Source organism: Hyperolius riggenbachi, chromosome 9 (genome assembly GCF_040937935.1).
Source record: "Hyperolius riggenbachi isolate aHypRig1 chromosome 9, aHypRig1.pri, whole genome shotgun sequence".
Lineage (NCBI taxonomy): Eukaryota > Metazoa > Chordata > Amphibia > Anura > Hyperoliidae > Hyperolius > Hyperolius riggenbachi.
The window spans coordinates 280,060,608-280,087,641 of record NC_090654.1 but is presented as its reverse complement, the minus strand read 5'-3'; the positions used below and the strand labels follow the sequence as shown (position 1 = coordinate 280,087,641).

The following is a 27,034-nucleotide window of genomic DNA, read 5'->3' as shown; positions in this document are numbered from 1 at the left end:
GCAATTCACTAAGTGCATTTTGAAAATAAATAAATCACTGTGAACTATGAACAGATGGGCTAGTCCAAAACCTGTCGGTTCTGTCAGATTTCTACTACCTACTGTAAGTGACAGCAACATAGGAGGAAAGTAATTTATGGCTCATTTTACTCTGGAAGAAATGTACTTCTCAATTGTATATGTTTACATATATTTTTAATTTTAAGATTTTCGCGGCAGAGGTCCTTTAAGGATCTCTCAGACCAGACTACCCAGAAATTCATCTGAAGAGCATTCCATGTACTTACAGGTATCGACAAATACTTAACACAAGCAAGATGATATTTTGGTTATGTACAATTAAAAGTAAAGGCATGCGAAGGGAAGGGACAGAACCACCCATCCCAATCCGCTCTGTATACCCCCCTCCCCCCCCCCCCCAAAGCCCCACAGAGGAATGTAAGACGAACGGTCAGGAGTGGGGATGGGAGGAGATTCCGTCCCCGCACACACCTTTCATTCGCTCGTAGCCAGAAGAATCTCCAGGAAAACCCAAATACACCAAGAGAAAAGGAAAAAAAAAACAAAGCTCGAGAACAATGTATTCTACATGTGCTCTTTGGATAACTTGATTATTAAAAATAAACCTTTTTTTGTCTTGCATTAGAAAATACTTCTCAGAAGAATGTTGAAGCCCACTGGAAGATGGAACCTGGGTGTTCAAGCAATACAAAACAGGAAATGGGGAACAAAAAAAAGGGGTACACCGTCTAACAGTAAATGCCAAGCTGCATAAAAAGGTAAACGAGCAGGTGCAAAATAAAGAAAGACTGCAAATACAACATTAAAAATAAAATCAAGGTGCCTGCTAATATGATCTGACAAAAAAAAAAAGAGAAAGACTGTAAAAACGTCCATTGCGATCAGGCTGTGTATACAGAAAAGATACCTAAAAAAAAAAATAAGAGGAAAAAATAAAGACTGGATTACTTTCTGCAGATGGTTGTCGCTCAGACTAAAACCCATGAAAAAAGTGGTGTAAAGTCTTAGGCACAGATTACGTTGAGAGGTTAATAAATCATCAGAGAGCTGATTTTTTGTAGAGAAAGTCTGGTTTGTTGGGAGACCTTCGTTCTCGGCCTACTGTGTCCTCCCGCTCTAGGTCCATGCTCCTCTGGGCGGCGTGGTCCAGGAGGTCGCTGTCCGCTATCCTCCTGAACGATCGCTCGTCCTGGCGGTCGGAACCGTAAGCGGAGTGTGAGGGTCTGTTCGAGGTCAGGCCGTACGTGAGATCAGACTCCATTTTTGCACGCCCTCGGCCGTGACTTGCGCCCTCCTGGGCGGCCAGGGCCAGATCTAGTCTTTGCGGAGGCTGTTCTAAGACATCGAGGTGTAAAGGTTCATTCTTTTGCCTATGAGGGTGACTGTCTTGGGAAAACAGGTAATCCCTCCGGAGGTCGTCTTGCTTTTTTGGAGAGATCTGGTTGGGTAGGTATGCAGATTTGTGCACGCCGGGGGGTGGTTTGCTGTGACTGTACAAATCGGGGCCGAAGTAAATCCCCTGCGTGGCCAAGGGGGAGTGTCTGCTGGGCACCGGCGTAGACGGGCGGCAAGCGGAGTTGGAGAAGTCGTAGAATTCTGGGTACTCCGGCTGGCTGTCGCGGGAATCCATCTTCTGCTCCATGCTCTGCTTCTTCCGGGAACTGTGCATGTGCCTGCTTGGGATACATGCGTGGTGTTGGGCGGGGCCTGGCATCATATCCGACACCTGCTGGCTGAGCTGGGTATCGATGGTCAGTTCTGGCAGCCTCCGCTCTTTCAGGGTCATACTGGAGACGCCCATTGCGATATCCGGCATAAATTCATTGAGGACTGGCTCGCCACACTGGTGAACAGAACAGAACAAAGTTAAAGAACTAACCAAAAGAAAAACAAAACAAAAACCTTACTCGTTTAAAGCTATCCCCTCTGGGAAATGTATTTGGCCAACTGGCTGAATATGTCTTAAGGTTCATACACACCTACCAACTATCTGTCCAACTATCTGCCAAACTTGTCTATTAAGCCCCATACAACTTTGTTGTGAAACAACTAAAAAAAAAAATGTATTTTGCTATTGTTCAGTTGATAAAACTGATAAGAAGTCAATTCAACAGTTGGATTGACTTCTTATCATTCTTAACAGCTTTTTGAACAATAGCAAAATACTTTACCGTATATACTCGCATATAAGCCGACCCGCATATAAGCCGACCTCCAACTTTTCCCTGAAAAACCAGGGAAAAATGATTGACCCCCATATAAGCCGGGGGTAGGAAATGCTGGATTGGTGCAGCCCCCCAGTGTGTCCCAGTATAGCTAGTATAGTGCCCAGTATAGGTAGGTAGTGTCCAGTATAGCCAGTATAGTGCCCAGTATAGCCAGTATAGTGCCCAGTATAGCGCCCAGTATGGGTAGGTAGTGCCTCATTTTAGCTAGTATAGTGCCCAGTTTAGCTAGTATAGTGCCCCAGTATGGCTAGTAAAGTGCCCAGTTTAGCCAGTATAGTGCCCAGTTTAGCCAGTATAGTGCCCAGTTTAGCTAGTATAGTGCCCAGTTTAGCTAGTATAGTGCCCCAGTATGGCTAGTAAAGTGCCCAGTTTAGCCAGTATAGTGCCCAGTTTAGCCAGTATAGTGCCCAGTTTAGCCAGTATAGTGCCCAGTTTAGCCAGTATAGTGCCCAGCATAGGTAGGTAGTGCTCCCCCCGCGGCCGCCGCTGCTATTACCTGCTTAGGCAGCGGCCGCTTCCTAATCCACGTTCCCCTCTGAAGTTTCAGCGTGTATCACAGCAGCGCGCCCGGCGCTGCTGCTGTGACGATGCAGACTAGAGTGCAGGAAAGATCGCGGCTCCCTATAGCGGCGATCTGTATCGCCGTTACCAGGGGAACCGCTCTTTCCTGCCCCCTGCATCGTCACAGCAGCAGCGCCGGGCGTGCTGCTGTGATACACGCTGAAACTTCAGAGGGGAATGCGGACCCCCTTTTTGGGGGTCAAAAATTCGTCTTGTATGCGAGTATATACTGTAAGTTGTTTCAACTTGTTTCACAACAAAAGCTGTTTGACAATTGTGCTGCTTAAAAGACTGCTGTTGAGCGTGTGAATGGGACAAGTTTGGCAGATAGTTGGTAGGTGTGTATGAACCTTTAGGGATTCCTCTTGAAGGATTCGGAAATGCTCTCATTCCCAAGTGCTTCCGAAGAAGAGCGGGTGCATACTGCGCACTTGCGCATGTGCCAGTCTTTAGAAGCACTCTAGGACGTGTGCTTCCAAAACCTTCAGAAGACTCCCGAAAGCACGGACTATCACGTGGTGAAAAGACTCAGGCACTATGGATTTAATGCTAATGCCCCGCTGATTACACAGGTGTGACCACAGGATACAGGGGGTTGACTCACCCAGAAGTCTTAGCGGTCGTTTGCGCTCCTCTGCCGCTGAGAGACTAAAGGCGGAGCTCCGCTTCACCCACCAAGCAGGAGAAGCACGCGCAGCGTGCACGAGATCTCCTGCTAAACAGAGCCCCAGGACTTTACGCCGATCGGCGTTAGGCGGTCCTGGGGCTTTCGCCGCGGCCACGCCCATCGCGTGAGGCGCTTGCCTAGTAGTTAAAACAAACTCGCTGTGGGAGACGTATGGTGGCTGCCATATTTATTTCCTGTTAAACAATACCAGTTGGCTGGCAGCCCTGCTGATCCACTTGGCTGCACTAGTGTCACACACCTGAAACAAGCATGCAGCTAATCCGGTTGGATTTTTGTCAGAAACACCTGATCTGCTGCATGTTTGTTGAGGGTTTAGGGCTTAGGGTTCGTTTCCACTATAGCGAATCCGCATGCAGGCACTGCATGCGGATTCGCATAGGCAATACAAGTGGATGGGATTGTTTCCACTTGTGCGTCGTGCGGGTGCGTTTCGGCGTGGGGGAAAATCTGCCTGACAGGGTCGTCAGATTTCGCGTGCGGCAGGAATGCGGGCGAATCGCCGCTAATGCATTCAATAGGGAAATCGCATGCGGCTTTGTCATGCGGATTTCCCCGCGATTTTGCATGCGATTTCGCATGTAAAGCAATGGAGCTTTACACAGGCAGTGACATGGTTAAATTCGCCTGGCTCCTTGCCATGCGAAATCGCATGCGAAATCGCGGGTATATCCGCATGCGGAAACGCAGCCGCATGCGATTTCTTCTGCGGTGGAATCCAGGCGATTCCGCACCGCTACAGTGGAAACGAGCCCTAAAAGTATTAAAGGCAGAAGATCAGCAGGATAGCCAGGCAATCTGCATTGTTTAAAAGGAAATGTATCAGCCTACATATTTAAAGGACACCTGATCTGATATGTTAAAGATTAGATGGGGCTTCTCCTGTCTTCAGTCTATCTGGGTCCCTCGCTGGGTTCTGCTGCCCGCCATTGCACCACTAGCCCCTCCGAAACATCGCTGACCACAGTCGTGATTATGTGATATTGCGCATGCGTGTCCGCGCACCTCTCTCGAATGCACTCTGTTGGCCGGGAGCGTTGTGCACTTACACAGTTCACAAAGATTTAAACTGCTCAAGTACAGAACACACCTAGCTCTGGGAGCGCAATAGAGAGGCGTGTATGCACCTGCGCAATAGCCTGCGACCACAGCTGTGGTCAGGGATCTTTCAGAGGTATTCGTGGTGCACTGGTGGGCAGCAAAACTAGACCGAGGGACCTGATAGACTGCTAGAGGCTGGGAGAGGCCCTAGGTAAAACTAGAAGCAAATCACTAAAAACACTTCGAAGAAATAACAAAAGTGGTTTACCTTTAATGCTTAACTGTACCAGATTTCTTTGTGAGCTTTCAAAACTTTAGAGAATCTGTAACATCAAAACGTCCCCTGGGGGGTACTCACCTCGGGTGGGGGAAGCCTCAGGATCCTAATGGGTGTCTCGCTGCAGCCCTCCGTACAGCGGCAACGTAAATATTTACCTTCCCGGCTCCTGCGCAGGCGCTCTGGCGGCTCCAAAGTAAGCAGAAATACCCGATCGCCGTCGGGTCCGCTCTACTGCGCAGGGGCAAGTTTCCGGCGCCTGCGCAGTAGAGCGGAACCGTCTGAGATCGGGTATTTCCCTCTACTTTGGAGCCGAAAGCAGCCACAGCGCCCCCGCTGGAGCCTGCAAAGGTAAATATAAAATCAACAGTCGGGTCTGTCGGCGGCTGTTCGGAGGGCTGCAGCGAGACCCCGTGTTACAGAGGACAGCCAGGGAAGCCTCATTGGGACCCTGAGGCTTCCCCCACCCGAGTCGAGTAACCCCCCCAGGTGATCTTTTTGATGTTACAGTGTCTCTAAGTTTCTTCTTCAGGCATGAAACAGAACTGGATCAGAACCATACCAGTTCTGTAGCATGCCTGAAGAAACTTAAAAGTTTCGAAAGCTCGCAAAGAAATCTGGTCCAGTAAATCATTAAAGAAAATCTGTAATGCAAAAACCTCCCCTGGGTGGTACTCACCTTGGGTGGGGGAAGCCTCCGGATCCTATTGAAGCTTCCCCCGCCCTTCTCGGTCCCACGGCGGTGGCGAAAATCCTCCCGGAGCGGCTGCGATGTAAATATTTACCTCCTTGGCTCCAGCGCGGGCGCAGTATCCGCTCTCTGCACGGAGATAGGCGAAAATAGCCGATCTCCGTCAGGCCGCTCTACTGCACAGGCGCAGGAGACTTGCGCCTGCGCAGTAGAGCGGACCCGACAGAGATCGGCTATTTGCGCCTATCTCCGACAGAAGAGCCGCAACAGCGCCCCCGCTGGAGCCTGGAAAGGTAAATATTGCACAGGCTGTCGGATTTGTCGCCTGTGCGTTTTTGGGGACTGCAGCGAGACCGCCGTGGGACACAGGAAGCCTCGATAGGGTCCAGAGGCTTCCCCCTACTGAGGTGAGTACCCCCCAGGGGAACTTTTTTCAGTACAGGTTTTCTTTAACCTTCCTGGCGGTAAGCCCGAGCTGAGCTCGGGCTATGCTGCCGGAAGGCACCGCCCAGGCCCCGCTGGGCCGATTTGCATAATTTTTTTTTTCCTGCACGCAGCTAGCACTTTGCTAGCTGCGTGCAGTGCCCGATCGCCGCCGCTACCCGCCGATCCGCCACTATCCGTCGCGCCGCAGCCCCCCCCCCCCCCCCCCCCAGACCCCGTGCGCTGCCTGGCCAATCAGTGCCAGGCAGCTCTATGGGGTGGATCGGAATCCCCTATGACGTCACGACGTCGTTGACGTCGGTGACGTCATCCCGCCCCGTCGCCATGGCGACGGGGGAAGCCCTCCAGGAGATCCCGTTCTTTAAACGGGATCTCCTGATCGCCGATCGCCGGCGGCGATCGGAGGGGCTGGGGGGATGCCACTGAGCAGCGGCTATCATGTAGCGAGAAAAAAAAAAAAATTAAAAAAAAAAAAGATTTGCTGCCCCCTGGCGATTTTTTAGCAAACCGCCAGGAGGGTTAAAGGACACATCAGAGGGCTTCCTCCAGCCCGTCAGCCGTCCTGTGCCCACGCTGCAGCTCCACTCCACACTAGTGGTCCGGGGTCCCCTGTGGCGCAAGATGCCGACTGTGCCTGCGCAAGCGGCTCTCAGTCGCACTGACATCATCCGGAATGTACTGCGCAGGCACAGTAGTCCTGCGCAGAAAAGCCCAGAGGACATCAATGCGACTCAGTGAAACGCAGGAAGAAGCTGGCAAATGCCGACCTGGCGAGGTCGGCCTTTGCACCGGAAGGGACCGTTAGCCAACGGAGCTGCGGCAAAAGCACAGGTCGCCTGCCAGGGGCTGGAGGAAGCCTGAGGTAAGTAGATTTTTTTTCCTTGGACCTTCCCTTTAAAGAAAACCCGAGGTGGGTTTGAAGATTATTATCTGCATACAGAGGCTGGATCTGCCTATACAGCCCAGCCCAGCCTCTGTTGCTATCCCAAACCCCCCTAAGGTCCCCCTGCACTCTGCAATCCCTCATAAATCACAGCCACGCTGCTGACAAACAGCTTGTTTGTTTATCTCTATAGTGTCAGTCTGCTGCTCTCCCCGCCTCCTGCAGAACTCCAGTCCCCGCCTGCATCCCTTCCCTCCCTGCTGATTGGAGGGAAGGGACAGGGGCAGGGACCGGAGCTATGCAGGAGGCGGGGGAGCAGCTGAGACTGACACTACAGATGTAAACACAGCCTCACAGCATGGCTGTGATTTATGAGGGATTGCAGAGTGCAAGGGGACCTTAGTGGGGTTTGGGATAGCAACAGAGGCTGGGCTGTATAGGCAGATCCAGCCTCTGTATGCAGATAACATTCTTTAAACACACCTCGGGTTCTCTTTAAAGGCATCACCTGAACAACTTTTGTTGTGTTTTCAGATTGTCTCTATGACTAACACTGGACCACGCACAACTGGCTAAAAACCACTGAATACAAATGATGCTTACACAAAAGACAACATTCTGTGCAGGCCACCAGTTATCTGGCTAGCCCTATGCTGCACACCGTGCCGCTCAGAAAACCTGACAAACATAACAGAACTTACCGCCTGCTGTTCTGCCGCCAGGGCAGCTGCTGCGGCCGCTGCTACGGTCTGCCTGCCGAGGCCCGTGTTAGTGCAATCGGGGGGTATGTTTTTGCCGCCAGGCAGGTAGGAGGGTGGAGTGGCTTTAGGAATGGTGCGGGAGTGGAACACTGAATGGTTGCAGGGGTAGGAGAAGGAGCGGGACGGGTGCTGGCTGGGCACACGCTGCTTCCAGCTCGCTTTGAACTGGTTGTGGATCGGCGTGGCGGGAGGGTGATACGGAGGTGGGGGTGGGGGTAAGGGTGGATGGAAGGCCACGTAAGAGTCTATGTCCGTAAACATGGTTTCCGCGGCGGGGGTGCTGTTGATCCTGCATCTCCCGGACTGGCGCACTGTCAGGAGAGGACTCTCGTCTCCGAACCGCTCATCCGGGAAGAACTTGTGAGGATTCTGAAAAAGAATGAATTACATTTTTGTTTAAAATACATCACAGTGTCAAACTGCTAAAGAACAATTAAACACAGACAAAGAACCCACTAAACAGGAGTGTACCATTTCAACGGGAGTGCTGCCTCTGTCCCTGATGGTGGCCATACATGGTACATTTTTTTCATCCAATCTTACCATTTCTATGTAGTATAAGGGTAAATAAAGTGAATATATTGAAAGGATAATTTAGGCAGTTCCCTTATATTACATAGAAATGGTAAGATTGGATGAAAAAAAATTGCACCATGTATGGCCACCATTAGATTAATACGGTGCATGTGCAGCTTTGAAGTCGTGTCAGAATTTCCTGCCAACATGCAGCGAAAAAAGTAATGCAGAAGCAGTTCTATATATATTATCTCCCACCCTTGAATTGGAACCAGCCTATTGATTCAGTATGCTGTCACTTTGGTCCAGTTTTCTTGTGCGCCTGCTTTTCAATGGAAAGGGGCTTTAACCAGTTAATGTTTACCATACAGTATATCTACAGCCCTGGAGACTTCATCTTAGCTCCAGGGGCGTACATATCTGTGCACTCCTGTATGCGTTCTTGCCGCCGATCTTTAGAGAGGGGGTAAATGAAGGGGATCGCAGTTCCCATTCATTGGTCTAAGTCCCCATGTCAATGATCGCTGGCATCAATGAAATGCCAGTGTCATTGCAACTAAGGAAGTAACACGTTCCACGCATTACTTCCTGTTCGCGTACTAATAGTACTCTAACAAGAAATAATACACGAGGACATCTTGTGGCCAAATAGTAAAATTTCACCTACATACACTTGTTTTAATAAACACACACACACACCACACACTTAAAATTAACCCCTTACCTCCCACACTCTCCCATAATTACCCAAATAAAAAACTTTTACATGAATAAAAATTGAAAAAAAAAAACCAAAAAAATAAAACATTAGGGACTGAAAAAAACAAAACAAACATTAGGGACTGAACTTTTTAAATATGTATGTCATGAGGGTATATTGCTGTTATTTTTACCATATATGGGCTTGTAATTAGTGACAGAGATAACACTGAAAAAATGAACCTTTATTTCCAAATAAAATATTGGCGCCATATATTGTACTAGGGAACTATTTTAAACGTCGCAATAACCAGGACAAATGGGCAAATAATGTGTGGGTTTTACTCGCAGTAGAAAGTTTTATTTTAAGACTATAATGGCTGAAAACAGAAATTTTTTTTCTTATTATTCCCATTAAAATGCATATAGATGAAAAATAATTCTTAGCAAAATGTACCACCCCAAAAAATAAAAACGAAAAAAACTAAATATAGATAGATCATTTTGGTGTGATAAGTAGTGATAAAGTGACTGAATGAAAGGGAGGAGCGCTGAAAGGTGAAAATTGCTCTGGTCCATAAAGGGGAAAAACCCCTCCGTGGTGAAGGGACTGCATTTTTCAGTGTTAGGTCGTGGAGAGGGCACGTAATGTGATGTGGTTCTCCCTGTGATCTCCTATGCGTTGCGTAGAAGTGACATCACTACAGTAGACGGTGCACGTTACCTGTAGCAGCTCTGCAGCAGAGTCAGACAGGCTGAACTCTCTCAGAACTCGGATCTGAATCTCGTAGCTGACGGTAGCACCTTCGCCGCAGTTTAAGGCGTAAGCACGCTGCACCTGCTCCGTGTGCCGCAGCTCCTGCAAGCGTCTGATCATCTCCTTCACAACGGCCAGCGGAGGAACTGTGGAGAGGAAGCAGACAGAGGTCATCAGATCCTGTACAACCAGATATTGTACAATCACATACTGCACAATGGGATTCTATAGCAACTGCTATATGACCGTGAAGTCATTAAAGTGAACCAGCGGTGAAAATAAACAGATGAGATAAACAATGTTATTTATCCTCCTACTTCTTAAAATTACTTTAGATTTTATTTAGATTTACACATTCACAAAGTAGACTGACTGTTTTGTTGCCTCTGCTCAGTGGCAGCCTAATAAGTGTCCCTAAATGAAAATACAAACTATTGACCTTTTACCATATCTCCCCTGCTCTCAGAAGTTGTATTCTTAATAATTTGCTTATCAGTGATGCTTATTATACTCCTGACAAGCTACCGACAAGCCAGAAGCTGTCACTTACATCCCTAGATATTAACCACTTCGCCGCCTGGGTACAGTATATCCACGCCCCTTTTAACTTCATTTCCCCGCCTGGAGCATAGATATACGCACCTCCGCCGCTACCCGTGCTCCTGCTCGCACGAGCGCTTCCGTGCGCCGCCGCCCGCCCGGAGATCAATGAAAGGGAAAACAGTTCCCGTTCTCGATCTAAGTCCCCACAGCAATTATCGGCTGCTTCAAGGAGAAGCTGCATGATCATTGCGTAAAAAAAAAAAAAAAAAAAAAAGTTTCCCATCATCGCTACACTTCCTGTAAGCGTACTTACTACGCTTACAGGACCATTCGCAAAAAATTACTGAGGCTATCTTGTGGCCAAATAGTAAAACTACAGTCAAAAACACTTTTTTATATAGGTCACGGCCAGAACCCGAAGTCTGGCCACTTCGGGTTCTGGACGGTCAAAACGCGATGTGGCCGTGCACCTGCGGCCAATTTTAGAAATGAACAGGATTCCCAGCGGAGTTAAATCAATGAATTCCCCCCCCCCCCCTCCCCGAAGCAATGTAACAGATTAAGCCTGCGCCTGCCTCTCTCTCACATGCAGCTGTGGCAGCCGTTTTCAAGCTGCATACATTTGCATAACTTTGCATCAACTCGGAAATTTGCATATCTGATCATCCCTACACAGGACAGAAGAAAAGCAGAGAAATGCAACCTGTATGTATTTAGAGAGTTTAGCCTGTCTAATTTCTCCTCATCTGTAACTAATCTCCACTGTAATTTGATCCCCCAGCTGTGTCACCTGGCTGCCTCGTCAGAGCTGCTAATTTGTAAACACAGGAGGTTAACCCTATGTCTGCTTGCATGAAAGCAGGAAGTAGACACACTGCAGATTTATTGCACGATTGGTATCAGATATAACAGAGAAATGTTTTCTTCTGTAAAGGTTATTCTGCTGCTGCTTATCTTTTAGAGCAGAGAGGAAGTTGTGAGATCAGGTCCCCTTTAAGCCGAAAACAAAAAAACAAGACAACAAATCAGAGAAGAAAAAAACAAAACAAAAAAAAAACCTCAAAATGAGGAATCCCCACCTGGTATTTCATTGGCTACTACAGTAGGAGGGATTGCCTGGCTACTGCTCATTTGCTGGTGGTTGATCATGTGACAGCACTGTGGCACGGCGTTGTTTACCATATACAGCGTGTCGGGAACATTGGACATTCGAACCATCCTCAGACGAACCAAATCAGTCTGCTCCACCATCATCTCATCCAGCACCGCCTGGAATATTAGAGAACCATGGATGTTAGGACTCCTTGGGGAAGTGCAGAAAAGTACACGAAAGTCTAGGAGAGAGTGTGCTGAATGCTGCCCACCAATCACCAGCATAGCCCATCTTACCTTGGCTTCCTCTACGTAGGGTGAGAACAGTCTGGGCCTGACATAGATGCCGGCGTTCTTCTGCCGCAACCAGGAGTTGGACTTTCCACTTTCTGAGGTAGGCAGCATGTCCGCTGGAGGGGTGCTGATCAGACCCCGCTTCATCTAACAGCAAAGCACTTGCGTGAGACACAGTCTAACCAACCTTTATAACACAGAACTTATCCCTAGAGAGGATTGCTGAACCATAAATCTGTTACCCTTGATTTTAAAGAGAACCAGAGATGAAGCACCCTCATGTATTTTACCATATATATCAGTGGGAACATGACAGTAAACACCTACTCTGCTCTTTGTTTCATTTTTCACTGCTCAGTGTTCTTATTAGTTCTGATAAGAATCTCCAACTGAGCATTCAGTCTGGCTTTGCCCCGGGATGATTATAGCCGAGTTGGTCTTCTGTGATGTCTTTTCAAGCCCAAGCCTGCCCCCTCCTGGCTCTGCTTTCCTGCTACCAGGATACATAGCAGGAGACTGTTAGATGGCGAAACCGCAGTCTAATTAGGGTGTACAGCGATGCGATCTGCAAAAGCACTGTACTGGGGACAGTCATGTGACATGGCTGCCCCCTCTGTTAGTGCGGAAGTGATCCGCTGTCATAGGCTGAAGCCTATGACAGACGATCACGCTGATTGGCTGGCGGGGGGAGGGAGGGAGCGTGGAAAAATAAATTATAAAAATAATAAAAATATTTAAAAAAAAATAAACACTAGGGGAGCAATCAGACCCCACCAACAGATAGCTCTGTTGGTGGGGAGAAAAAGCAGGGAGGGGGAAATCACTTGTGTGCTGAGTTGTGCGGCCCTGCAGCTTGGCCTTAAAGCTGCAGTGGCCAATTTCAAGAAATTTGGCCTGGTCTTTAGGGGGGTTTAACCCTCTGGGCGATACAATATCGCCCAGGAGGGGGCGCAGCACTATTTTTTTTAAATTTTTTATTTTTTAAATCACGTAGCGAGCCCTGGGCTCGCTACATGATAGCCGCAGCGCAGCGGCATCCCGCCACCCACTCCGATCGCCTTCGGCGATCAGAGTAAGCAGGAAATCCCGTTCAGAACGGGATTTCCTGCTGGGCTTTCCCGGTCGCCATGACGTCACCGACGTCAGAGGGAGTTCCGATCCACCCCTCAGCGCTGCCTGGCACTGATTGGCCAGGCTGCGCAAGGGGTCGGGGGGGGGGGGGGGGGGGGGCTGCGCGGCACGGCGGGTAGCGGCGAATCGGCGGCGAGCGGAAGTTACACGCAGCTAGCAAAGTGCTAGCTGCGTGTAACAGAAAAAAAAATTATGCAAGTAGGCCCACCAGGGCCTGAGAACTCCTCCTGCGCGACATACCCCGAGCTCAGCTCGGGATTATCGCCCGGGAGGTTAACACTGTTCTCAAGTGGTTAAGAATTAGAGAAGTCACAGATGCTATCTTCACACCTTCCCCTGGATAAATAATAGGCAACTAGAAGGGGATGGGGGAACATAGCCGCTCCTATAGCTGTTAGGAACCGGGAAAATAAAAAAAGTGGCGTTTGGTTCTCTTTAAACACCACAAGTTGCCTTGCGGTCCTTCTGATCTCTTTAGCATCGGTAGTGTCTGAATCACACATCTGAAACAAGCATTTGGCCAATCTAGTCACACTTCAGTCAGAGCACCTTATCTGCATGCTTTTTTAGTAGGACAGCCAGGCAATGTGCATTGGGGGTCTCCAACTTTTTGGAGTTCCTAATAAATGTGTTTGACTGTCTGAATCGCAGTCGTTGCCGTGTCTGCTTGAGGGAGGTAAGACCACCACTTCCTCCTTCAATTTTGCCATTTAAGTTGGTTTTTAAGCTCATTTAATCTAATCTTATACTTTTGGCGCCTCTGTTCATTGTAGGCAATGTGCATTGTTTAAAAGGAAATCAATATGGCAGCCTCCATACCCCTCTCACGTTATGTGTCCTTTAATAAAATTGGATAAGATTGTTAGTTAAGGATAAAAGCATTTTTGTGTTCTATTCTTCCCAACGTGAGAGGATTTTTAGGATTGGGTAGTGTTGGGGGTTTGAATTTGGCATATCACATTCGGAACAACCGAATACTTCCGATTACGGCGGGGTCAGTGGGAGGTCACTCACTTGCTTGTCACGGCGCATTTCACGTGAAAGGAGGAAGCATCAGTGTCAATTGAAACGCAAATGAGTGACCTCCCCCTGACCTTGCCTGCACAGCAAGTGACCTCCCCCTGACCTTGCCTGCACAGCAAGTGACCTCCCCCTGACCTTGCCTGCACAGCAAGTGACCTCCCCCTGACCTTGCCTGCACAGCAAGTGACCTCCCCCTGACCTTGCCTGCATAGCAAGTGACCTCCCCCTGACCTTGCCTGCATAGCAAGTGACCTCCCCCTGACCACACCTGCTTGTTTGGTGCTGAAAGGGTAATCTGGTGTATTCGGGTGCTTCAAATAGGCATCTAATTCTGAGACGCGCTGTTCTAGATCACAGTAAATGGACACCACAGGCACACAGATGGAAAGACTCACGGGATCGCTCAGCACGTCGCTGTTCATCGGCAGAATGTGCTCAATGCGGACAAACGGTAAAAGAGGTGATAAGATCTCACGAAGCTCCTCCACATCCAGATCCCGCCTCTTCACCCCGCGCTTGTTCACACTGTGCGCCGTGCCGCTCAGCAGATTGGGCTCTGTAACACAAGGCAGAGTAGAGTCACATGACACAAACACTGTACCAAAAGCTGGCAGCAGTGACAACGTACACAGGTGTTTATTAATCACTTGAATACCAGCAGTCTCTGGCCCCTTAAAGTGTAACTATCGGGCATAAAATCAATTATTTTTATCTGGTAAAAAAGTAATAAGGATGCTAACCAGGCAATCCAAAAGTTAAAGTCTCTATTACTTTTCTGGTTGATAAATTAGCATTCCCCTGTTTACCTGACTCTTATTTGGTACGTTGCCGCACAAAGGAAGTTGCAGGGCATGCTGGGTTGTCCTTTTTTTGGTTCTTTATTTCCCCTCAGACTTAACTAATGTACAGAAGCAAAAAAGGACAACCCAGAATGCCCTGCAACTTCCTTTTTGCAGCAACATACCAAATAAGAGTCTGGTAAACTGGGGAAGGATCATTTATCAGCAAGAAAAAGTTAAGGTGGCCACACACGATACAATAAAATGATCCGATTTTACAGTAATTCGATAAAAACGATCGTACTTTGGAAAAAAAAAATCGAAAGGTTTTTTTTTTTCATTCGACTGAAAAATCTGATCGGATTTCCCGTTTTTTTTTTTTTTTTATTTAAATTGATCCGGAATGCCAGATATTTCTCTTCAATCCCTACTAAAGATTGTATGGTGTGTGTTGGATTGTCAAATTATTAATATACACACCCTAGCAATTTTCTCAGAGTTTCCAATCATTATCATAATTGAGGAAAAAATTGAACATAGGTGTGTGGTACATTGGTCATATTTATTGATAGTCAGAAAAATTGATTGCAAATCTTAAATTGAACAGATATTTAAAAAATTGTATGGTGAGTAGCCACCTTAATAGTGATTGTAACTTTTAGGTTTCCGGGTTTAGCATCCTTATTACTTGTTTACCAGATAAAAATAAAGAATTGATTTTTGATTTTATGCCCGACAGTTACACTTTAAACCTGAGACTGTGGGAATTAAAAAAAAATAAAAAATACATACATACCTGGGGCTTCCTCCAGCCCCCTCCAAGCTTATCGCTCCCTTGCCATAATTCGCTTGGGTCGTCCACAATTCAGCCCCGACAGACCTCTGGTCTGGGCGTTCTGCGCAACTGTGGCCGGGAGAGTTCTGTGCCTGTGCAGAGCAACGCGGCCTGACTGCGCCTGCTCTGCCTGGTCGCTGCTGAAGGACCGAGATGATCCAGATGGAGGATAGTGAGGGCGCCATCAGCCTGGAGGGGGTTGGAGGAAGCCCCAGGTATGTATATATATTTTTTCATTATTTTTGCCGTCTCTGGCTGGCAGCGTAGATTTCAAATCACCGCCACTGCGCATATCCACTGTTTTCTTCGCTCCTGCCAATCTCGCCGCTGAATCCCCGATGTCTCCCATCGCAGCTCACTCGCTCTGCCTGTCTCTATGACGACAGAGCCCCGTGAGCCGGTCAGGAGCCAATTTCATTGGCTCCTGACCGGCTATACATCCCTGACATCTCAAACAATACTGGGTCCTATTTCCTTATAACAGGTTATTGCACTCTTAAAGAGTAACTGTCAGGCTGCAAAAGCTAATTTAAACCTCTATTCTCCTGTGTTAAACAGTTTAGAAGGAAGCCAAAAAGGCAATACTGCAGTTAAAAATCTCTCTTACTTTAGATGTTTGCTGACAGCAAGGCTCTGTATTCCCAAGCTCCTAAGGAAGACGCAAGCCGAATAACAGATACTGCAAAGCATTCTGGGGCCCTCCCCTGGCTGCTAGTGAGGCTCAAGTTTCAACAGCATGTAACAGTCTACCTCACAGCACTAATAAATCTCGGGCAGAGTACACTGCAGGAGTCCGCTATTGTTCCTAGCCACATGGCTAATTAATATTCACTGCACAGTAGTGTTGTCCATTAGGATCTTTTTTGTGAGTGGAATCATCAGGAAGCAGGGAGGATATGACATCACAATTGGCTTCATAGGAGACAGACAAACATGGAACCTGCCATGAGCTGTCAGGAGCATCAATCTCTGCATATACTATATACAAATTCTGTGAAGTACAAACGTGGACAGTGAAATGCATATGTAATGTAAGTACAGCCTATATTTAGCTACTGATATATGTGTTTATTTTCTCTGAGACCTTATACCTAACAGCTCCTCTTTAAAACACATTTCATACACCATGCACCAGCACCACTATCACATTCCACATATTACTGCACTTCAGTATGCCCCCATACAGCACCAGCCACATATTACTGCACTTCAGTATGCCCCCATACAGCACCAGCCACATATTACTGCACTTCAGTATGCCCCCATACAGCACCAGCCACATATTACTGCACTTCAGTATGCCCCCATACAGCACCAGCCACATATTACTGCACTTCAGTATGCCCCCATACAGCACCAGCCACATATTACTGCACTTCAGTATGCCCCCATACACCACCAGCCACATATTACTGCACTTCAGTATGCCCCCATACAGCACCAGCCACATATTACTGCACTTCAGTATGCCCCCATACAGCACCAGCCACATATTACTGCACTTCAGTATGCCCCCATACAGCACCAGCCACATATTACTGCACTTCAGTATGCCCCCATACAGCACCAGCCACATATTACTGCACTTCAGTATGCCCCCATACAGCACCAGCCACATATTACTGCACTTCAGTATGCCCCCATACAGCACCAGCCACATATTACTGCACTTCAGTATGCCCCCATACAGCACCAGCCACATATTACTGCACTTCAGTATGCCCCCATACAGCACCAGCCACATATTACTGCACTTCAGTATGCCCCCATACAGCACCAGCCACATATTACTGCACTTCAGTATGCCCCCATACAGCACCAGCCACATATTACTGCACTTCAGTATGCCCCCATACACCACCAGCCACATATTACTGCACTTCAGTATGCCCCCATACAGCACCAGCCACATATTACTGCACTTCAGCATGCCCCCATACAGCACCAGCCACATATTACTGCACTTCAGTATGCCCCCATACAGCACCAGCCACATATTACTGCACTTCAGTATGCCCCCATACAGCACCAGCCACGTATTACTGCACTTCAGTATGCCCCCATACAGCACCAGCCACATATTACTGCACTTCAGTATGCCCCCATACAGCACCAGCCACATATTACTGCACTTCAGTATGCCCCCATACAGCACCAGCCACATATTACTGCACTTCAGTATGCCCCCATACAGCACCAGCCACATATTACTGCACTTCAGTATGCCCCCATACAGCACCAGCCACATATTACTGCACTTCAGTATGCCCCCATACAGCACCAGCCACATATTACTGCACTTCAGTATGCCCCCATACACCACCAGCCACATATTACTGCACTTCAGTATGCCCCCATAAAGCACCAGCCACATATTACTGCACTTCAGTATGCCCCCATAAAGCACCAGCCACATATTACTGCACTTCAGTATGCCCCCATACAGCACCAGCCACATATTACTGCACTTCAGTATGCCCCCATACAGCACCAGCCACATATTACTGCACTTCAGCATGCCCCCATACAGCACCAGCCACATATTACTGCACCGACCTTTAAACTTAATTTCTTTTTATCTTATTAGTTATCACATCCCATCACCCTCCTTACATTACAGCACAATACATTGTAGCACGTACATTGCAGCACACAACATCGCAGCACAATACATTGCAAGCCATGCATTACTGCAAACATTTATAATGACACAACCATTCTGTACCACTATGATTATGCCCTACAGTACAGGGCACCTCTCTGCCCTGATCCAGTGTGCTTGCACTCTAGCACCTCCCCCTCCCCTTCTTCATGTAGTATCACCCATCCCCCCCCCCCACCACAAGCACTCCTTCCTGCCGTTTGCCGGGCTCCATGCACCCAAGGAAGTTGTGGGGTGAAGTTATTCAGTTGGGATGCTGGAACTGGTGACTCGCTTCCCAGCCCACTGATTCTGGACACTTGCTGCAGCCCAGGGGAGCACTGGCCAGGCCGACATACGGACGGAGGAGAAGTACTGGAGGATGTGCTCCCTAGTTCCTGCAGCGCTGCCTGCCCGCCTTTGTCGTCTGCCAAATGTCCTCTTGGCAGGGGGGCTCTTACAGAGCGGATGATCTTCTGCTTAGCTGCCGCTAGTTTCCGTAGCGCTGCCTGCTTTAGCCATGTGCCGAATATCCGCGCTTACATAGCGGATCTCCTTCTACATAGCTGCCGCTCGTTCCCGCAGCGTTGCCCGCCCGGGCAGTAAGTCAGAACTCTAGATCGGCGGCAGCCCGCAAGGATAGGAGAGAGGGGAGCGATGTGTGGTACTGCGCCATAGACTTCACATACAGAATGTGACAAGTGATGTAACTTCCTGTATTTCAAGTCTATGGCGCAGTACCACACATCGCTCCCCTCTCTCCTATCCCTGCGGGCTGCCGCCGATCTAGAGGTCTGACTGACTGCCCGGGCGGGCAGCGCTGCGGGAACGAACGGCAGCTATGTAGAAGGAGATTCGCTCTGTAAGCGCCGATATTTGGTGCACGGCTAAGGCAGGCAGCGCTACGGAAACTAGCGGCAGCTAAGCAGAAGAAGATCCGCTCTGTAAGCACGGATATTCGGCACATGGCAGAGCAGGACAACTACTGTGTGAAAATGCAGGCGGGCCTTCGATAGCACCCGGGCGGGGCCTCAAAACAGCCGGGCGGCCCGTCTACCTAATTAGTCCTGGGGAGAACACTGCACTCTAGATCTGATTGGTGCATATTTGTTGGGTAGGGTATTTAAGAATGGATATGTGGTGTGTTATTTGTCATGGCTATTTTTTGCAATTTGAGAAAGGGCAGCTTTGCCCGAAACAGCGGTCTGAGATTACAGCCGTGTTTCAAATAGGAGATAGAACTTCATATCGGTGGTGCCGACCCATCTTTGAGCTACAGTGTTTTCCCCAGGCTCTTTTAGCCGGGTGCTCCACCCACCCTATGCTGTAAGCAGAGAAGCGTCGGCCCTGCATTCTCTCATGTCGCCCCACCCGGCTACTTTTTCGTGCCACTCGGCTGGAAAATAATTCTGGGGAGAAGACTGAGCTATAATACATTGTACCCCTGGAGGTGCTGGGGTAGGGGTCTGGGCACCCCGCCTGTTTCACTTGGTGCACCTTCACCCATTTTTGTTTGCATCTTTGAAGAAAATACTGGCGCTTCAAATGTTTGCAGAATAATATCAGTTGAAAACCGGTTGTAGCGGTTGCCTGGGGAAGGCATGTTCGCCTCCGGCATAAACCAGCTATACTCCCAGCTAGTGGAAAATTTATTTTATGAAGGTTTTTACTGCAGTAGTCAGCAGGCAACTAGTAGCAAAAGGCAGACTGCCAATTAAGCTGAGTAATAAACAGTTTTCATCTTCTAAAAATTCCTAAAGACCTGTGTAAGCTCTGGGGGAAGGGGGTAGTTATGACGAGACGCCAATCTTGGTCAAGTGGCAAAACAATCGATACCTCGTTCAGAAATGGATTGATTCTTATCACACACACACCAGCAATTTTCAATAGATTTCAGCAGGATACCTACTCAAAAAAAAAACCTAAAAAAATAAACATACCAATCGAGCCACAGCTTTGCACTATTTGAATAACACAATTCAGAGCAGACTTACGCCAAATGTTAGGCCTGAAAGATAAATCGAATTTAAACCGAAATCGCAATCAACAAGATCACAATTTCCGAATCGTCAAAGAAACAATTTCTGTCAAGTCATTTCCACATTTGGGACGTTTGAAGAAGCGGCTTCAAACTTACCCAAAGCCCCGGCGTGCAGCAGGCAGCATCGGCAGCATTGGACATACCTTCCGACACAAGTCCAACGCTGTCCGTTCTCTCTTGCCGTCTGCCAGCTCTTATGCACGGCATACTTCCTGTAGGTCATGTGACCTACAGGAACCAGGAAGTATGCCGTGCATTAGAGCCTGCAGGAGGCAAAGTGGATAGACGGGCATAGCTAAACTTGTGCTGAAAGGTATGTCCAGCACTGCGGCAGCTTGGGTGACAGAGGGGACACAGAGGATACACAGAGGGGGCACAGAGAGACACAAAGCGAGCACAGAGGAGACACATAGGGGCAACAGAGAGAGAGACAAAGGGTGGGGCTCAGAGAGACAAAAGGAGCACAGAGAGACACAAAGGGGGCAAGGGAGAGACCCACAGGATGCACAAAGAGAGACGGAGACCAAGGCACACAGAGAAAGGGAACAATGCTTGTTTTGAAGGTAATCGTGAATCGAAATGGTGATTTTGGACAGAAATCGTTCAATTGAATTTTTTCCTAAAATCGTTCAGGCCTACCAGGTGTCCCTCCACAAGTACATACTGCAGCCGGTTGCAGCGAGAGGGCCGCTCCGGCAGAGCTGTGGGCATGGGGGCGCACTCAGACTGAGGGTTGCTGTTTCTGTTGACCATTTGCACTAACTTGAACTACCAGTAAACATCTTATAACAGGTAGCCTCCATAACAGAGTGTAGCATGCCCAACTCAACCGCACCAGCGGCATGCACAAGTTGTAGCCAACACAGCAGCTGATGAGCCGCAGACACTGCGCCGATAGGAGCAGAGGGGCTGGCATGTGTGCAACTGAATAAGCTGCAATGGTGCCAATGATCTTGCGGGTGGGACCACGGCTCTGTCATAGGGGCCAACCACTACACTCGCTCAGCAGCAGTGACCTGGTTGGTCAAGGAGCGTCTTATGGTCCAAAAAATACGGTAGTTATTTTACTGGATTTCCACATTAATTCAGCAGCACAGCTCTGTTACAGTACATCACGTTATGCTAAGGCCGTGTCTCCCAGAATCCTTTGCAGCTCAAGACTTCTGCATTTTATCAGTAACTGGAGAGCTACCTTAACACATGAAGGCTTACCTCTGTCTGCTATTCTCTTCATCAGCTGGTACTCGCCCCATTTTATGAGATATTTCAGGATATCCTGTTCACTGGCCTGTAAGAATAGGAAAGGAGTGATTTTGGCAACGAGTCTTTATTCTGCTGCTGGACTCATTTAATCATTGTAAATACAGCTTCAGAGGAGAAGAATTCCCATAACCAAGTTCACCTAAAGAACACCTCAAATGAAAAACTAATGAGAGATGCAGATGTATCTATAGACCTAGTTCTAGATAGGAGATTCTGGAATCCCATAGTTGAAAAATCTGAATTTCAAGGGTTGCCTTTCTCAAGCGTATAGGAATGTTTTTTTTGTTTTGTTTTGTTTATTTAGCACCCATACAGATAAATCAACTTACTGAAGGTTTTCAGCGCTCTATTTTTTTCTCTCAAGACACACAGGAGTGTTATGACCTCCAATTGGTTATCAATCATACTTACCCCAGTCTCACTTTATGGCAGAGAAACTCCTTTGTAGTGCTGCATTATTAACCCTTAAAGTGGACCTGAACTCTTGCACAGGACAGAAAGAAAACCAAGAGAAATGCTCCCTGTATGTATTTAGAGAGTTTAGCCTGTCTAACTCCCCCTCATCTGTGAAAAATCACAACTGTAATTTGATCATCCAGCTGTCTGCCTCGGCAGAGCAGCTAATTTGAGAGTCTTCCCTCTCCTTAGGGGAGTATCTTTTTTTTGTTTGTTTTTTTACAGTTTGTCTTCAAGACTCCCTCTAATGGCCCATACTCACGGGCAACTTTTGTCCCTTGTCGCTAGCACACGGGAGCGTGTGCGCGACACTTCGTCGCCGGGTCCCTCCGCATACACACGGCGGAAGAAGCACCCTCATGTATTTCACCATATAAAGGAAATAAATATGGAAGCCTCTATATAACTCTCACTTCAGCTGTCCTTTAACAAGCTGCAGGTGAGCGGTGTATTTTACTACCTCTGTGGTCACCTGTCGCCAAGGAGTGAGTCATGGCTCCGCCTACACTTAACAAGCTGCTGCTATGATGATGGAAAATGCAAGGATAATTTTAGGGCTTGTATTCTATACCTGCAGAAACCTCCACCACAGGGGAAATGTTTGGTTGATTTTAAAGTCAACCAGAGACGAAGCCCCCTCGTGTATTTTACCATATAGATCAGTGGGAACATTAGATAAAATATCTACCCTGCTCTCTTCTTCATCCTTCACTGCTCAGCCTGCTTGTTATCAGCTCTGATAAAATCCCGGACTGAGCATTCAGTCTGGCTTTGCTCAGGAATCATTATAGCTGAGTCTGTCTTCTCTGATGTCTTTTCAAGCCCAAGCCTGCCCCCTTCTGGCTCTGCTATAATGACTCAGATATAATGATTCCTGACCAGGCTTGGGTTTGAAAAGACATCAGAGAAGACAGACTCAGCTATAATGATTCCTGAGCAAAGCCAGACTGAATGCTCAGTCCGGGATTTTATCAGAGCTGATAACAAGCAGGCTGAGCAGTGAAGGATGAAGCAGAGAGCAGGGTAGATATTTTATCTAATGTTCCCACTGATCTATATGGTAAAATACATGAGGGTGCTTCGTCTCTGGTTGACTTTAAAATCAACCAAACACATTTCCCCTGTGGTGGAGGTTTCTGCAGGTATAGAATACAAGCCCTGAAATTATCATTGCATTTTCCATCATCATAGCAGCAGCTCGTTAAGTGTGGGCGGAGCTGTGACTCACTCCTTCGCTACAGGTGACCACAGAGGTAGTAAAATACATAGCTCGCCTGCAGCTTGTTAAAGGACAGCTGAAGTAAGTTATATAGAGGCTTCCATATTTATTTCCTTATAAGCAATACCAGTTGTCTGGCAGCGGCCGGCTGATCCTCTGCTTCAAAACTTTTATCCATCGCCCCTGAACAAGCATGCAGCAGATCCGATGTTTGAAATTATTTTCAGATCTGACAGATTAGCCACATGCTTGTTTGTGGTGTTGTTGTTCAGACACTACTGCAGCCAAATAGAACAGGGCTGCCAGGTAACTGGTATTGTTTAAAAGGAAATAAATATGGCAGTGTCCATATTCTTCTTACTTCAGTTGTCCTTTAAGTGTGGGCGGAGCCGTGACTCACTCCCCGGCGGCCACAGAGGTAGTAAACACACAGCTCGCATGCCTGCAGCTTAAGCGTGGGCGGAGCCATAACTCACTCCCGGCAACAGGTGACCACAGACGTATAGACGGCTCACATACCTGCATATAGTCAGACTGTATGACAGTCAGCAGATGCTCCTTGTTGAGCTCGTAGAAGACATCAGAGATCATGACCTGGCTGAACTCCTCGCACAGGAAGTGCAGGGCTTGCCGATGGACCCAGTTGGAGCCGTACGGCTGGGAGCTCCACTTCAAGATGGCGATTAAAGTGTCCAGACAGACGCTCTCCGCGATGATGTCTTCACAGCCTGTAAGAGGAGAGAGCGATGAGGATGAGAGAGCAGGCGCAGGGAGAAGGCGAACCATACTAACTACAGGAAATGTCTGTATCTGAACCCTGAAAGCAGGGATGTCAAACTCTGACCCATGGGCCAAATTTGCCCCACAGTGCCATAAGATTTGCCACTTTGCATTATGTTTGGCCAGCGAGCACCTGAGCCCTAAGCGTGTATGGCTAAGCGCTGAAACAAGGAAGCTACATGGCGGAGGGAGATGAACCACTAGACACCAGGGGGCTGTATATGGGAGGGAGGATAACCACTAGACACCAGGGAACTGTATATGGGAGGGAGGGGACCACTAGACACCAGGGAACTGTATATGGGAGGGAGGGGACCACTAGACACCAGGGAACTGTATATGGGAGGGAGGGGACCACTAGACACCAGGGAACTGTATATGGGAGGGAGGGGACCACTAGACACCAGGGAACTGTATATGGGAGGGAGGGGACCACTAGACACCAGGGAACTGTATATGGGAGGGAGGGGACCACTAGACACCACGAAACTGTATATGGGAGGGAGGGGACCACTAGACACCAGGAAACTGTATATGGGAGGGAGGGGACCACTTGACACCAGGAAACTGTATAAGGGAGGGGACACTAGACACCAGGGAGCTGTAAAGGGGAGGGAGGATAACCACTAGACACCAGGGAACTGTATATGGGAGGGAGGGGACCACTAGACACCAGGGAACTGTATATGGGAGGGAGGGGACCACTAGACACCAGGGAACTGTATATGGGAGGGAGGGGACCACTAGACACCAGGGAACTGTATATGGGAGGGAGGGGACCACTAGACACCAGGAAACTGTATATGGGAGGGAGGGGACCACTAGACACCAGGAAACTGTATATGGGAGGGAGGGGACCACTAGACACCAGGAAACTGTATATGGGAGGGAGGGGACCACTAGACACCAGGAAACTGTATAAGGGAGGGGACACTAGACACCAGGGAGCTGTAAAGGGGAGGGAGGATAACCACTAGACACCAGGGAACTGTATATGGGAGGGAGGGGACCACTAGACACCAGGGAACTGTATATGGGACGGAGGCGGCCACTAGACTCCAGGAAACTGTATAGGGGAGGGAGGCAGCCACTAGAAACCAGGGAACGTGCAAATGGGAGGGAGGAACACTAGACATCAGGAAACTGCATAGGGGAGGAAGGGATGACCAGTAGACACCAGGGAATGCATAGGCGAGGGTAGTTGGCCCACAACATGGTTCCAGTTCTTAATTTCATTCCACTGTGTATTTGAGTATAACCCCCCCCCCCCCCTTAAAGGATAACTGTATTTACAAGAATTAGCAACATCCCACCCACCTGGGGACCTCAGTCGCCCGTGAAGCTGCGGACATCAGAGAGGCGGTCAGGACTGCCATGACACAGGTCCAGCGCCGCTCTTGTCCTGCGGGCTGCTGGGAGCTCCAAAAATACCCAAGTTCTGAAGCAACGAATATGAAAGCAGTATTTTATGAGTACTGGCCGGCTACTAATGCTCAGCTATCCAATCTCCTGCAGAGCGGGGGACAGACAACCGCCCTCTCAGAAAACCGAGGAGAGGCTTTTCTGAGCCGCCCAGATTCAAATGAACAAGACTCGGAAGACCGTTCACCCAATTTAAGGACCACTTTTGCAAAAAAATTATAAAATGTAAAATACATGAAAACAAATGCATGAGTAAAATGTGCTATAAATGACTTTTCTCCTATATTGCTGTTACTAATGCTGGGTACACATGGTACGATTTTCCGTGCGATTTACCGACCCGATCGTTTTTGCCGCTTGATTCTGCGCTCGATTCTCTCATCTCATCTTTTCCCATTCACTGCTATGAGAAATCGAGCGCAGAATCGATCGGGAGTAATATCGGACATGAGGGATTTTATCAATCGGACGCATCTATTGCACGGAAAATTGTACTGTGTGTACCCAGCATTACAGTAAGTGGTAGAAATCTGACCGAACTGACAGATTTAGATTTGGGACTCTTCATGGGGGATTCTCAGGGTTTTATTTTCAAAAGCACCTTTCTTTATTTTCAAAAGCTAATGGCAGTTGCTCTATCCAACTCTCAAAAATAGTCAGCAAATACGTGGGGGGACACCTTGCATCTTTGTATGGATGCTTTCCATGAAGTGCTTTTGAAAAAAAAAATAAAAATAAAATGGAGAAGCGCTCATGAGGAGATGGACCAGTCAAAAACCTGTCAGATTTCTACTATCTACAATAAATGACAGCAACATAGGATAAAGGTAGTTTATAGCACATTTTACTCTGAGAAAACGACTTCTTGTTTAGGTCAGCGTTTTCCCCAGGATCTTTTAGCCGGTTTACTTTGGTGGACACCGAGCCGTCACTGGCTTGCCTTGCAATTCTCCCCCTATGATGTAAGCAGAGTTGCCTAGAGAAACGCCAAACCTGCATTCTCTTATTGCGCTCCACCCACCTATTTTTTCATGCCACCCGGCTGGAAAAAAAAACTTCTGGGGAGAACATTGCATGCATTTCCCATTTTAAAATAGTTCACGATAGTGGTCCTTTAAAGGATACCCGAGGTGACGTGACATGATAGACCTATGCTGTGTTCCTTTTTTTTCTTTCTCTGTCTGAAAGTTAAATATCAGGTATGTAAGTGGCTGACTCAGGCCTCAGACAGGAAGTGACTACAGTGTGACTCTCACTGATAAGATATTCCAACTATAAAACACTTTCCTAGCAGAAAATGGCTTCTGAGAGCAGGAAAGAGATAAAAAGGGTCAATAGTTCATAGAGTTTAGCTCTGGCATACTTCAATGAATGTGTCATTGAGGAAAAACAAAACCGTTAAAACTTAAAATGTAGATTTAAACATAAAATAAAACTGTGGAATATCTTAAAAAGTCATTTTTAGGAGAAGGAAGATAGATACAATCGTTTATGTCATTCGTTTATTTTCATATCGGGTGTCCTTTAAGGAGGTGGCAATGGGACGTGACTGGGAGATAATCTCATACATTGACCTGAGGGACGACACCCAAACCTGCTTTTGTTCGCAATTTTATGTGAATTTATGCCTCGTGATCCTCCTGTGCATGTGTTACGTTTCCCATAGATAAGTTCATTTACAAGGTAATGAATGTCATTAAAGAGACACAAAAAAAAAAAATGCCCCGTTACTTAGCTGGGGCTTCTTCCGAGCCCCCTGAGGTCCTCCTGCTTCCTCGCTGTGATTCTGCGCTGGGCCGCTCCTCCGCTGTCCCCCTCCCTGGGTCAGCGGCCACCGCGCATGCAAGATCTGCTCACTGCACAAGCGCATTGGAGGAGGCGCGCAGCACAGGGCCGCACATCCAGCGTTCGGAGGTGGAAAGCCGAGGAACGGAGTGGTACGGAATGACGG

At 48.0% G+C, this 27,034-nt stretch overlaps 1 protein-coding gene across 1 annotated transcript in view; it reads right to left on the bottom strand.

The window, feature by feature from the left end:
* Positions 1-896: 896 nt before the first annotated feature.
* Positions 897-27,034, bottom strand: part of BTBD7 (BTB domain containing 7) — an 83,784-nt gene continuing 57,646 nt past the window's right edge. Inside the window, exons 4-11 of the mRNA XM_068252328.1 lie at positions 23,401-23,609; positions 21,156-21,231; positions 14,043-14,203; positions 11,497-11,640; positions 11,187-11,376; positions 9,532-9,710; positions 7,533-7,961; positions 897-1,864 (exon numbers count right to left, since the gene is read on the bottom strand). Of these exons, the coding sequence (XP_068108429.1) occupies positions 1,061-1,864; positions 7,533-7,961; positions 9,532-9,710; positions 11,187-11,376; positions 11,497-11,640; positions 14,043-14,203; positions 21,156-21,231; positions 23,401-23,609 (2,192 nt within the window). The 3' untranslated portion in view covers positions 897-1,060. The remainder of the gene's footprint in view (positions 1,865-7,532; positions 7,962-9,531; positions 9,711-11,186; positions 11,377-11,496; positions 11,641-14,042; positions 14,204-21,155; positions 21,232-23,400; positions 23,610-27,034) is intronic.